Genomic DNA, 15097 nt, shown 5'->3' on the forward strand with positions numbered 1-15097 from the left:
AATCGACCTACCGAATCAGCGTCACACACTACTTCTCTACCCGTGTCTCTCCAATTGCATTTTCTTAGGATAATTAAAATTTGTCGTCACAGGTTAGTTACAAGTCCCACACCACTAAATTAACCTCAAATTCTTGTAATAACTTTCTAGTTTTGCACAGGGCTGAGGTCACTCGCCAAAATCTTCCATGTCAACAACACTGTGTCTTACTTCAAGGTTCTATATAAGGTTCAACATGTTTGGATGACAGAGAGAATATTATTATCAAAATATTATATTTTTGTTCAATTTCAAGAAAAAAAAAAAGTTATCATCTGTTTGGGTTGAAAATTGAAACGCGATTTTTTCGTAATTCCATCTCGCCTTACAAACACAACACCGCACTAATGGCGATACATATGATATGATTCATGTGTTACACACTCTCTCTCTCTCCATCTCGTATGTTTCATTACAACTACTACAACTACATAAAACTTTACGTATAATAATATTGACACTACGATAGGGAGACGTAGGTAACGTCGGTGACGGAGGAACAGTGATAAAAAAACATGGTTAGTACGACATTGACGTACATGCTGGAAAGAAAAAACAAACCGTAAAAAGCAAAACAAAGCATTGCAGCAGCAATGGTTGAAAAAACCAAGCCAAGGCACCAAAGCGAACCAAAACCAAAACCTCTTAACTTCGTGTCATAATTTCTCTCGTTCTTTTTCAGTTTCCTAGGATATGCTGCCACCGTTGGTTAACTCTGCGGCTGCTCTCCGCCGGCGGTGAGAGACCATGCAAGAGACGCTTCTCACTCTCCCTCTCTCTCACCACCAAGACATCCACATTCGGGCCAAGAAGAAAAAGCCGCAGCAGCCGGGAAGCGGACATAGCAGCAGCAACAGCAGTAGCAGCGGCGGCCACTCCACCACTCGCGTGTCGCGGCGCGTGAGTCCTGTCGGGGAGAAGTCTCTGCCCAACGGAGACATCTACAGCGGCACTCTGTCGGGGAACGCGCCGCACGGCACCGGGAAGTACCTCTGGTCCGATGGGTGCATGTACGAGGGGGAGTGGCGAAAGGGGAAAGCTTGTGGCAAGGGGAGGTTCTCGTGGCCCTCCGGCGCCACCTACGAGGGGGAATTCAAGTCGGGTCGGATAGACGGGTTCGGATCCTTCATCGGCGTCGACGGCGACATGTACAGAGGGTCCTGGATGGCCGATAGAAAGCACGGGTTCGGCGAGAAACGATACGCTAATGGGGATGTGTATGAAGGTTGGTGGAGGTGCAACTTGCAGGAGGGGGAGGGGAGGTACACATGGCGGAACGGCAACGAGTACGTGGGGGAGTGGAGGGGTGGTGTGATTTCGGGGAAGGGTGTTCTGGTGTGGGCGAATGGGAACCGTTACGAGGGGTTTTGGGAGAATGGTGTGCCTGTGGGGAAGGGTGTTTTCACGTGGTGTGATGGGAGCACGTGCGCGGGGAACTGGGGGAAGGAGTTTATGGAAGAGGCACGTGAGGAGAAGATGAAGAGGAGTTCTGTGGATGGGTGTAGGAGTGTGAGCTTTCCCAGGATTTGTATTTGGGAGTTGGATGGAGAAGCTGGGGACATCACCTGTGACATTGTTCACAATGCTGAGGCTTCTCTGTTCTACAGGGATGGCACTACTGCCAGTGAGTCTGAGAACGGTGGAGATGATATTATTATCAATAATAATAATGGGTGTGGGGTTTTGCAGAAGAGTCCTTGTTGGTCTCTTGATGGTTCTGGTGGTGAGGTTAAGAAGCCTGGTCAAACTGTGTCCAGAGGGCACAAGAATTATGATCTCATCCTTAATCTTCAACTGGGTATCAGGTATCGTTGGTTTTTGCTTTTGAAGTTTGCTATTTTTAGTTTCATTTCAGTTTTTCTCATTAAGGTGTTTTTGTTTTAGATACACTGTTGCCAAGCATGCTTCTATAGTGAGAGAGCTTAGACCAGGGGATTTTGATCCCAAGGAGAAGTTCTGGACGAGGTTCCCACCTGAAGGGTCTAGGTTTACGCCCCAGCATCATTCAGTGGACTTCAGGTGGAAAGACTACTGCCCCATGGTGTTCAGGTGTGAACATTAGCGATTTTCTTTGCTTTGAATGTTCTTTTTTTTTCTTAGTAAGGAAGGTTTGGTTATTGGTTATACTAATTGTGTCTGTGTCTTGGTGGGTACTTGTTGGTTGGTTGGTTGGGTATTTAGACATCTAAGGGAATTATTTGCCATAGATCCTGCGGATTACGTGCTTGCTATTTGCGGAAGTGACTCACTTAGGGAGATGTCTTCTCCGGGAAAAAGTGGAAGCATCTTTTATCTCACTCAAGACGACCGCTTCATAATTAAGACTGTCAAGAAGTCTGAAGTCAAGGTTAGTCACTTGGAATTTATTCATTAATTTGAAGACACTAGACAGAACTATAGACATTGTTAATTGAGTGAGGTGAAACTTTGCTTTCATCTGTGGTTGGTTACCTTGTTATTTTCTGGGTGTTCAATAGTAATTTTTCGCTGTCCATGTCAGGTGCTCATTAGGATGCTTCCAAGCTACTACCAACATGTTTGTCAGTACAAAAATTCCTTGGTGACTGCATTCCTGGGCGTGCATTGTGTCAAACCTGTTGGAGGTCAAAAGGTATGGTTTGACATTTGAGTTTTGTAGCACTAATTAAGGTGGTTTTTTTCACCACCTATAATGCTTGTCAAAATGTAATGCAAAGTTGTGATACCATGGATGAAACAGACCCGGTTTATTGTAATGGGCAATGTGTTTTGCTCCGAGTACCGGATCCACAAGAGATTTGACCTCAAAGGTTCTTCTCATGGTCGAACAACGGATAAGCCAAGGGAGGAGATTGATGAGACTACCACTCTCAAAGACCTTGATCTTAATTTTGTCTTTCGCCTGGAACAGTCTTGGTTTCAAGAGCTTATACGGTATAGATTTTGCCAAGTTGCATGTTCTTTTATTTTTCTGGGTTTTCGTTTTGTGTTTTCTTGCTTAAGAGTTGGTCTCAACTTTTATTTACCGGCATTTGTTTAGGCAAGTCGATAGAGACTGTGAGTTCTTGGAAGCAGAGGGAATCATGGATTACAGTCTTCTAATTGGCCTGCATTTTCGTGATGATTGCTCGGTTGATGAAATGAAAAGTTCACCACGCAATTCATATTCGGGTATTTGTATACTTTTTGTAGTTTTTTTGGTTCCAAATCCTGGAGGGGTATAAAATCTTATGTGTTATTGATTTACCAGGCAAGAGAGACATGCTTGACGATGAAATGCTCACATGCCGGTATGTATTTTTCTTTTTCTCTTTTATTCACATTTGAGTTTCCCTGTCATCACAAGTGTATAATTCAACTGTTCGCAATATCTTGCATTTTTCTTTCACCATTTAATAGTATTTAATTGAGGACAATGGTTGAATATCTAGAGAAATCTTGGTGCGGTTTCTGTCAGTTTCTGGCTTGAACTATTAATGTCAATTCCAACTCAGCATTTGGTGTACAAATACAGTCAAACAGGAGAATCTGGATTGTTTTAAGTATACACCAATTCTGAGTTAATAAATGTTACTCCTATATGATTTATAGGGGATAGCATTTTGGTCTTTTAACACCGTTCTCTTGTTTTGTACCCGATGGTATCCGTGTGTCGTGTCCTTGAGGTTTATTGAACATGGTCCCGGCTCTAGAACTAGCAGAGAGATTAAATGCTTTCTGTTTATACATATATCAATTTGGCCCATGTGCCTGCAAAATGCCAAGAGGATGTGGCCGCAAGTTGGGTAGAAACAAATCACTAGCTGCTGATGGATATCATATTTGCAACTCTCTAGTCCAATCCATCTATGACTTAGGTGTGACTTGTTGATTTCTTTTTAAGAATACCAACGCAATGGCTGAGAATTGAAATGCATCGAAAGTGACCTGAGTTGTACTGCAAAAATTGGACTTAGTTTTTTTCTGACATTTCAAACAAACGCTGGTGGGGTCTTTTTGATTTTTTTAGGTGAGGGCACTGCTTTCTTTTCAACAGCCAAATGGTAGCTGACAGGGATTTTGATGGATCAGAATGTTTTCTAGGACACGAGACTTGTGAGATGTATTTGTGTACTACCCGTAACAGATGATATACATGTTTTCGTTTTTTGTATAGCACCGTTCAATTTCAACCCCTAGAGAGTACAAATCTAGTCACGTCTAGGTGAATTATCAGTGCTTATTCTAGCAATTGACGCAACGAATAAACTTAAGTAATTTTGTTTCTGTTTGGCCCTCTTGATGACATCTGCATAGGATCCAAATTACGTAAATTCTTGATCCATTCTTGATATTCCAGGGGACCTCTGATCCGGCTGGGAATGAACATGCCTGCCAGAGCCGAGAGTGTGTGTAAGGGTGGATTGGATCAGGCAGCGGGTAGTGGAAGTGGCAATTCATGTTGTATCCCTTCAGAGAGTAACAACAACAACAGGCAGATATCTGATGTAATCCTCTACTTTGGTATCATTGACATTCTCCAAGACTATGATATAAGCAAAAAGATAGAACATGCATACAAGTCGTTACAAGTGGACTCCACCTCTATCTCAGCTGTTGATCCCAAGCTGTACTCCAAAAGGTTCAGGGATTTCATACACAGAATCTTTGTGGAGGATAAATGAGCAATGATGTTCTTGGAGGCAAAGGATCTGGCTTGCTAAGATGACATTCCATGCACAAGGGAATGCTTAATTTTCCATAGATGGACTGGAATTCATTATGGTTGTTGATGGCTAAATTTTTCTCATAGCCATTGCAAAGATAATGGTTGAAAATTGAAAGGGACGGGGGGAGAGGACTTTGGACAGGAATGACACTTATTTTTCACTTTTGTTGGGAAGGGAGAGAGAGATTGTCACAGTAGCTTGTACAGGGCATGTGATAAGAGTTCTTTATTTGGATTGCTTTTGTTATGGATGTAGACATTGTGGGGTGTGGAGAGAGATTGAAATTGAGGCGGAGGGGGGGTTAATAACTGTACAGACAGTCAAAAGATTGATAATAGAATTGAATTGAACATAGATTTTTGGTTGGAGGACCGAAAAAGAGATGGTATACCTGTTGAGCAAGAAAGAAAAGTTCCCAGAGGGACCCCCCTTGGTGGCCCTCACTCTCTCTCTTTCTGTCTCTGTGATGTGCGTTCAAACGGGTTTTTTTAAAACTTTTTTCAGTAGTAATATGCATAAAAAGAAGAGAAAAGCAGAAGAGAGAAAGGAAGAGGTGGGTGTTTCGTTGGTTGTTGATGGATGTCCCTTGCAAAAACGAAGTTTGAAAAAGCAGAATAACAATAATACAGTGTTATGGTAATGTCCCTTTTACTTGTTTTGAACAATACACAGAGAAGGATGGAAAGAAGACGACAAAACAATCACGTCAATGTGGACCCTTTGTGGCATCTGATAGGTATTTATGCATGTTATGCCTCAGCATTTTAATAATGAGAAAAATGATGGAACTTGGCAGAGAAGTCTCCGCTTCACTCAATCACTGACCCCACAAAGACCAAAAAAATAGCGATTTTGATATGTATCTCATGTGGTCAAATCAGAGCGAGGAAGAGAGAATAGTGGATTTTGTGTTGGCATTGAGATCCTAATGCTGCAGCTGCTGCTTCTGCTGCTGCTATGATTTGGCAGTTTTTGAGCGTGACCATGTCCTTTGTCCGACACCACTGCTAGTGAAACATCCTTGTAATTGTAGAATAGTCATTATACTCAATCTGCCACTGTCTATTGCCTACCTGGTATCTCTTGTTCGTTTCCTATTTCTTCTCAAAACACTCACAAATTCATCATTTTTCATTCATTTTTCTTTTCTTCCTCACTTTTCCATCACCTGCTAATATTGGATCCTTATGTATGCATTTTAACTACTTCCCTTCCAATTCTTTCTCACCAGTGACACAAAAGTTGAGTTCAGCTGCATCGATCACCACTATTTCCTATTTCATATGCTTTTCTTTCTCATCACTGCTTGCTTGCTTATGCAGTAAGTAGCTTAACATGTTTTCAAATAATAGATATATATTTCAACCACGCATAATAGATAGAACGTGTTTGGTTCAACGTTAGGTTTTTTTCAGAAACACAGTAAAATCCTTAACGTGATTTTAGATGAATTATCATGTATTTGTTTCATGAAGATGAACTGAATATTAGGCGAAAATACTTTAAATACTTTTTTTTAATAAAATATTTAACTGAACTTTCTTATTTTATATTTAACTTGTTATAATAAAATTATTCAAAGACATAATTCATGTTGCTTAAAAACTAATTTTGTCTAGTGCTGAACTAAACATTCACCTAACTTTCTTTTCCTTGTCAGTATGCTGTCGCGTGAATTATGTATTTACATTTAGGGTAAAATATTTTTTTTTATCCTCATATTTTAACGTCAGCCTGATTAATTAATTAGTTTTCAAGCATTGAAAACAAATTTGAATTCAATTATTTTAACCTTTTTACGATAAAAAATTATCACTGTATCAAATTTAGCTATAAACAAAAAGTAATAATGTGAATTCAGTTCTTTTTATCACTGTTTTTTGTGACAAATATATATAATCGGCACTAAACATTAAATTCAGTATATAAATTATCAAAGTAATATATATTTAAAATTTGGAGAACTGAATCTATCAATTTTCATATAAAAAGTCAAGACAGATTAAAAAATATTAAAGACCAACATTTTCTTTTCCGGGATTTTGAGTTTAAGATTCAGTTGAGCTAAAATGAGATAAATTTCGTATTAAATCTTTATACTACTACGATTTAGAATAAACATTAATTTTTCCTAAAACTAATTTAATCAAAATTCATTTTATAATCAAAATAGGTCCTCTTCTATAGGTTTAATTTTGTCATTTCTATTTTAAACTCAATCTTAGATTCTTAGTGTTGTATAATGATAATATAAAATGATTTTTAATCCTTATATTTTTGTATCTTAAGTTAAACACATTGATGGAAGAAAAGTTACTGCATTACAAAATCAACCTTGAAGTTGATTGCAGAAGAAGAAGAGAAGAGCAAATAATTTTACACCGAATAAAATGATGCTGCTTTATGAAAGATGCACAAAATAAATCACAACGTTACGAAACACCAAACACATAATGACATAATAAATTGCCAAAAATTAGGGTTTAGTCGGTGTGTTTTAACCTCTTCATTAACATCATTCCATGATGTTTCAACCTTATTTCTTTTATGTTTTTTGTTTGATTTCTTTAACGTCGTCACTTTTTAGCTATTGTGATGTTATTAGTGTTGGCTACTTTTTAGGTGTGTTTTTCAATTCCAAAAGTAAGTTAAGGAAGAACAAGAAATTGTTATTTTATTATCACTCTTTTACATGCTGCACCCTTGCAACTTCTTCTCACACCCTTAGAAAAATGTGACATAAAATTTCTGAAATAAATTTTTTGAAACAGAATTTTCAGAACTAAATATCCTAAACAGAATTTTCGGAATCATATTTCGGTCAAATACATTTTGGCAAAGCTTTTTCGGAATAGGATTTCCAAAATGATTTTTTCTGAATATAAATTTATGATTATGGAGGTGCAGTTAGTAATTGAGAGCGTGCTGGATACAATAGCCTTATTCTAGTTAGGAGGTCCAAAGCGGTTAGATAGATGAAATTGGGTCACAGCTCCGATTCATAGCCCAATAACTGAATAACCCGCCCATTTAATTTAACTTGATGTGGGCCATACTAAAAATGACTATTAATAGCCACGCCTGATTAGACACCTCTCCTCCAACGAAAAGGCATGCTTGATTTAATTATTGTGTTGTTAGAACAAAAAGAAAAAAAAAGTTTCATTAGGTGGTGAAAATTTTGTTTGTATGCGAACTTTTTCTAATAAATAATAATTATTTACATAACAATTTTTTTTTTCTTTTTCTTTCTCTTTTGACTTTGAAGTCACTTAAAAAGATTTTCTCGACATCATTTTCCTACCGTTCAAAAAGTCATTTCAACGATAGACCAATTTAGAGCTATTTCAATATAGGCTTAATTGTAATTTTCATCCTTATATTTTATAAAATTTTACAATTTTAATTTAAGTTTCTTATTTTTTACCTTTTTAGTTTTTCTATTATCCTTTATGTATCTTTAAAAAGCTAAATCTATCTTTCTATTACTATTACTTTGTACATTGTATGATGTGAAAAGAGAAAACACTTAAAAATACTATAAAAGTAGAATCTGTTTGTCAGTTTTTTTTTTTTGACTTAGATTTCTAATCATAGTGACTGTATTGATAAAAAAAGTATATTTATAAAATAAAATAAATTTAACAGAAAAATCGTTTTACTAGAAAGGGTGATCTAAGATTTTATATAGAATGCTCTAAATTACATTCCATATTAATGGCTCAATTCAGGCTTAACTCAATTTGATATTGGGCTTCTTGTAACTTGATACGGTACAATCCGCAACTGGAAATTTCTTCCTACACCTCCATAATTTTATCCTGCACTCCCATAAAATAACCAACCATGTAACGTTAGGAGATAAAAATAATAGTAAGAATAGCTGGGTAGCTTAATGATAATTTACTCTAACAATACATATATTCATTAACTACACAATTTAAAAATTATGAATACAAATAAATAACTATAAAGGCAAAAAAAAAATCTTATTTTTTTATTAAAATAATGTATCTCGTTTTTTAATTCCAAAATATGGTAATATTACTTTAATTTTAAATTTTCACCTTATTTAAAAATAAATAAAATCTTTATATCATACTGTAACATCCCAAAATAATGATAATTACCATTAACCAGAACTGATCACATTTACAGAGATAAACAGTGCAGTCTTAAGAATATTACAGTAGCTCAGAATTTTAAAACTTAACATACAGCACGTACAGTAAAATCTGCAGTGTTCAGAATTCATAAAAAAAAATAAACAGAAACCAGTTCTGATTATCCATTCTGTAGAATTTAAATACAGAATATCAAAATACAGTCCAGCACTTGACAGAATTCCAAATTTTCAGATAAACACAAAACAGATCTGCAGAACTATATATATACACAACTGCCAAAAATACTGCACAACACACTAGACTAAAACTGCTACGGAATCGCGCCTCTACTGTTCAGCTTTTACTTCAACTTCAACCAGGTTTGCATCTTCCAAATTTTCTTCTTCCAGTAATACTTCAAGAGATGCATCACCCTCTGCTCACATCCACAACGGATGATCATTGCATTTTGACAAGACGGATTATACATGGACAGTAAACAGCACCAGTAAAATTGCAAGGGTAAGCTTATATTGTTTAATTAATACAACATACATACAGTTCACAATTTAATTCACAGATACATCAAACAACTTAATCATAAAATTTAACATATAAATCTATATAAAACAGACTGTACTGAACTGTATGAACCATGTAGTTACAGGCGTCCTTGCACCCAAGTGGTGTGGTAGCCGGGATATACCTAATCAGCTTCCACATGCGGTTAATCCTTCGCCCCTGCTAAGTGAGGGATACGAATGACCTCCACTTGAGGTTAATCATTCGCCCCTGCTAAGTGAGGGATACGAATGACCTCCTGCCATTCCCACGCATGACTACCCCCTTCTACGTGAAGATGAGCATCACGGAATATCAGGATGGACCAAGCCATCAGTAACTTGTCCATGTTCATACTTTACAAATTTAGCATTTAATACAACTGAGAAGCTCCTCCATGGAACGCTCATTCAAGTTCAAAACCATATAATCATATCATGTCGTGTTCAACCATCATATCCTTTCATAATTATAATATCTCCATTCTGTATTTCACTCTCTTAATATTAACGTCATGCATTCTTTAATCAAATAAAATGAACTTATCACAGAACCTTTGATTTCACGTTTCTGAACAAAAGAAACGAGTCATTTATTCACTTAATATGCTTCAACTCTTGATAATTTGAAAATACTGATCTTTAGAAGAGATGAATAATACATTGAAAGATTTTAAGTGTAAAGAATCTAGATAGAACCCAAGGAATAAAACCAGTGATAAGTGTTTAGATACACCAGCAATATAATTGATTTCAGAAGAACAGCACTGGCAGTCCAAGTACGAACGTAATTTAACAATTTGGACGAACGCCAGTTATGTTCGCTCAAAATTCAATAATAGGGACGAGCGTTCAGTTTAGAAACCGAACCCCGCTTTGGAACGAACGCTAAGTCAATGACCGAGCACAATCAGAACGAACGTTGGTATAAACCGAACGTTGGGTAGGACGAACGTTTAGGTATATGACCGAACACCAGTTATGAACGAACGTTCAATATAGAAACGAACGCTCTGTAGACGAACGTTCAACAGAAGGTCGAACTTCATTTAGGACGAACGTTATTAAGGACGGACGCTCTACTTAAGGCCGAACGTCACTCATTTATAAAGTTTTAAATATTTAAATACTACTGAGCTAGACGAACGCTCAGATCATCAACTAGGGACGCTCATTCTCGGGCAGAATTCTTTCCAAATGAAAGAATTCTAGTCTAAGTAAGCTTAACTGAAAACCGAACGGTTTAAGACCGTACAGGGACGAACGTCCTTTATCAGTACAGAGACCAGATTTCTCAACTCTTAACAGAATTTTCCAGATTTCGATTTTTATGAACTTGACAACTTTCCTTTCAGATTTAATACATCAAATCATACAGATTTCAACATTTGGATCATTCCAAATATACAATCACCATACTCCATTTATACAGAATCAAATCAATATACATTTAAATCAAAAATCAGCAACAACATATATAATACAATTAAGCAGTGTTCATTCATGACAGATTCAATCGATCTAATCATTCCAACTCTATAACATTCACACATCTTTCATGCGTATCCAAAACAACATGCAAATGAACCAGAATTTATATCTCATATCAGTAAACGTTCATAAGGCTCAAATATCAGATTTCATATACATGCAACTCAGATTATAAAATCAAGCAGTATGAATTAAACATATAAGCTTCCCTTACCCGGATTGAAGTTCCAACTTGTCCTAGATGAAAATGGCTTTATCCAACTATGCTTCTATTATATTCTTGATTCTTCCAAAACAAATCTAATCAAAAATTGCAGAACTCTGAGACTACATACTTGCATGCACTAAAACTCTATTCTTCCAGAAACCTAAGAACGAAATACAGTAAGAAGGCTTACCAGATTGGATTCAGTTTCTGTTTGGTCCAAAATGGAGATCACAGCAGTACTAACATTCCTATGGTGCTGCAATTGTGATCAGAGAGGAAACGTGAGTTTTCTGATAGAGAGAAGTTAAGGATTCTTAGAGAGAAATTTGGAGAAAATGAAGAGTTTGGTTTTCTGAGGAAGAAGATGAATGAGTGTGCAGGTGAAAGGGTTCTCAGAAAACTTTGGTTTTGTTAAAGTAACGTTTGCTTGAACAAACATGTCCAAGACTGACACCTGCATACTAAATTCTGATTTGTAAGTTTCTAACGTGACAAGTGGCAGGTGTGCATGTAAGGAGTGGTGCGTTTTTAATGTTGCAGAGAATGATGGTGGTTCAGTTTTCTGTGCATTGCAGAGGTGAAAATCAGAGTTGAAAGTGGGTTTTTAATTACCCGCAACAGTGACGTGGTGTGTGTGTTAGTGGTGTGATGTCAGGATTAAATTTGCTAATTATCCAGGGTCTCACATTCTCCCTAACTACAAAAATTTTCGTCCTCGAAAATTCAGAATTTACCTATGAATAAGTGTGGATATAAGTCCCTCATTGCACTCTCCACCTCCCACGTTGAATCTCCATTCTTGGCATCCCACACTACCTTCACCAATCGAACATCCTTCCTCTTGTGTAATTTAGTGCGAACATCATCAATGCGGATTGGTTGCAACTCCAGCGTTCGATCAGGTTGTAGTTGAATGTCTTCCAGTTCTAAAACATGAGAGGGATTGGCTATATACTTTCTGAGTTGAGACACATGGAAAACAGGATGAAGGTTTGATAGTTGAGGAGGCAAAGCAAGCTCATAAGCTACTGGTCCAATCTTCTTCAGAATTTGATACGGTCCTATGAACTTGGGAGACAGCTTCTTTGGACGAACAACTCTTCCCACTCCAGTGATTGGATTCAACCTTAAAAATACATGGTCTCCTGCTGCAAACTCCAAGGGTCTTCTCCTCCTATCTGCATAAGATTTCTGTCTGCTCAAGGATGTCTTCAATCTGTCCTGAATCAATTTCACTTTATCAGTAGTTTGCTGGATAAGTTCTGGTCCAGTTAGCACATTCTCTCCTTCCTGAAACCAGCAAAGTGGCGTTCTGCACTTCCTTCCATAGAGAGCTTCAAAAGGCGCCATACCAATGCTAGACTGGAAACTGTTATTGTATGTGAATTCCACTAGTGGCAAGACCTCATCCCATGCGCCTAAATGGTCCAGGACACACGTCCTAAGCAAATCTTCTAACGTCTGGATGGTCCTTTCAGATTGGCCATCTGTTTGCGGATGATACGCAGAACTCATCTGTAGCTTGCTTCCCAATTCACCTTGTAAAGATTGCCAAAACCGAGATGTGAATCTCGTGTCTCGGTCAGAAACTATGCTTGAAGGCACTCCATGAAGACGCACTATCTCCTTGATGTACAGCTTAGCCAAATTTGTCATTGACATCTTCAAATTCACGGCTAAGAAGTGGGCGCTCTTAGTTAATCTGTCCACAATTACCCAGATTGAATCGTGATTCTTGACTGTGCGTGGCAGATGAGTCACAAAGTCCATGGAAATGCTGTCCCACTTCCATTCAGGAATCTCCAATTGTTGAAGCAATCCACCTGGACGTTGGTGTTCAGCCTTGGCGCGTTGACAGGTTAAGCAAGATGCCACAAAGCGTGCAACATCACTCTTCATTCCCGGCCACCAGAAAGATTTCCTAAGATCTTGATACATCTTAGTCATACCGGGGTGTATGCTAAGACGACTATGATGAGCTTCTTCCAATATAATACGTTTCAGCTCTCCATCATTGGGAATGCAAGTTCTTCCCAAATAACGCAACATACCATCCGTTCCAGCATTAAACTCCTTAGCTTTTTCTGAACCGAGTGCATCAAATATCTTCAACAGTTCTTCATCCTCACGTTGCTTCATCCAGATTCTGTCAAACACATCACTAGAAATTCTAAGATTACAGCACCTTATTACGTTCTCTCCTAATTCAAATTGTAATCTTAGATCTCTAAAATTCTCCACCAAGTTCAGCTCCTTCACCATCATCAATGAGACTTGTACTGTATTCCTGCTTAGGGCGTCTGCCACTACGTTGGCTTTCCCAGGGTGATATAGCAGTTCAAAATCATAATCTTTTAAAAATTCCAGCCAACGTCTTTGCCTCATATTCAGCTCCCTCTGATCAAACAAATATTTGAGGCTCTTGTGATCACTAAAGACTTGGAACGTTGATCCGTATAAATAGTGCCTCCAAATCTTTAGTGCAAAAACGACAGCTGCCAACTCCAGGTCGTGTGTGGGATAATTGCGTTCATGAATCTTCAACTGGCGAGACGCGTACGCTACTGCACGTCTCTCTTGCATGAGCACACAGCCCAAACCTTGGTGAGATGCGTCACAGTACACTTCAAATGGCTTGGACGTGTCTGGAATAATCAAAACTGGCGCGCTCGTCAATTTCATCTTCAGCTCCTGGAACCGTTCCTCACACAGATCAGTCCAAGCGAATGGCTGATCCTTTCTAGTCAATCTAGTAAGAGGAGCCACTATCTTGGCGAACCCCTCTATGAAACGTCTGTAATAACCAGCCAGCCCCACAAAACTCCTCACTTCAGTGACTGAACGCGGGCTCTTCCAATCTAACACTGCTTGCACTTTAGAGGGATCTACTGAAATACCTTCAGACGATATCACATGCCCCAGAAACTGCACCTCCTTTAACCAGAATTCACACTTGGACAGCTTTGCGTACAACTCTTTCTCCCTCAACACGGTTAGTACTGTTCTCAAGTGTTCTTCATGTTCAGCATTGGTTTTGGAGTAGATGAGAATATCATCTATGAACACAACTACAAATTTATCCAAATAGGGTCTAAATATCCGGTTCATGTAATCCATGAAGATGGCTGGAGCGTTCGTTATGTCCAAGAGTTAAATAATAATAACTCATTAAACATATAATAAGCACACAGCAAAACACAGTGCACTCATAACCCTACAGTGTCCTTAAGAGAACAAAACTGCTCTGATACCACTAATGTAACATCCCAAAATAATGATAATTACCATTAACCAGAACTGATCACATTTACAGAGATAAACAGTGCAGTCTTAAGAATATTACAGTAGCTCAGAATTTTAAAACTTAACATACAGCACGTACAGTAAAATCTGCAGTGTTCAGAATTCATAAAAAAAAAATAAACAGAAACCAGTTCTGATTATCCATTCTGTAGAATTTAAATACAGAATATCAAAATACAGTCCAGCACTTGACAGAATTCCAAATTTTCAGATAAACACAAAACAGATCTGCAGAACTATATATATACACAACTGCCAAAAATACTGCACAACACACTAGACTAAAACTGCTACGGAATCGCGCCTCTACTGTTCAGCTTTTACTTCAACTTCAACCAGGTTTGCATCTTCCAAATTTTCTTCTTCCAGTAATACTTCAAGAGATGCATCACCCTCTGCTCACATCCACAACGGATGATCATTGCATTTTGACAAGACGGATTATACATGGACAGTAAACAGCACCAGTAAAATTGCAAGGGTAAGCTTATATTGTTTAATTAATACAACATACATACAGTTCACAATTTAATTCACAGATACATCAAACAACTTAATCATAAAATTTAACATATAAATCTATATAAAACAGACTGTACTGAACTGTATGAACCATGTAGTTACAGGCGTCCTTGCACCCAAGTGGTGTGGTAGCCGGGATATACCTAATCAGCTTCCACATGCGGTTAATCCTTCGCCCCT

At 37.9% G+C, this 15097-nt stretch overlaps 1 protein-coding gene across 1 annotated transcript; it reads left to right on the top strand.

Moving 5' to 3' along the window:
* Positions 1 to 241: 241 nt before the first annotated feature.
* Positions 242 to 5865, top strand: LOC124820880 (phosphatidylinositol 4-phosphate 5-kinase 1-like). Its single transcript, XM_047292663.2, has 8 exons — positions 242 to 1844; positions 1924 to 2088; positions 2221 to 2386; positions 2540 to 2650; positions 2759 to 2952; positions 3059 to 3189; positions 3269 to 3308; positions 4358 to 5865. Exons 1-8 carry the CDS (start codon positions 787 to 789, stop codon positions 4680 to 4682), a joined length of 2190 nt encoding a protein of 729 aa, XP_047148619.1. The 5' UTR covers positions 242 to 786; the 3' UTR covers positions 4683 to 5865.
* Positions 5866 to 15097: the final 9232 nt, after the last annotated feature.

Source organism: Vigna umbellata, chromosome 1 (assembly GCF_029865625.1).
Source record: "Vigna umbellata cultivar VRB3 chromosome 1, Vumbellata_1.0, whole genome shotgun sequence".
NCBI lineage: Eukaryota > Viridiplantae > Streptophyta > Magnoliopsida > Fabales > Fabaceae > Vigna > Vigna umbellata.

Bases quoted from the DNA above. Each gene is read 5' to 3' on its own strand.
- LOC124820880 (XM_047292663.2), top strand. From the start codon at position 787: ATGCAAGAGACGCTTCTCACTCTCCCTCTCTCTCACCACCAAGACATC. The intron at 1,845-1,923 runs GTATCGTTGGTT...TTTTTGTTTTAG, and splicing joins AATCTTCAACTGGGTATCAG to ATACACTGTTGCCAAGCATG. The intron at 3,309-4,357 runs GTATGTATTTTT...TTGATATTCCAG, and splicing joins GATGAAATGCTCACATGCCG to GGGACCTCTGATCCGGCTGG.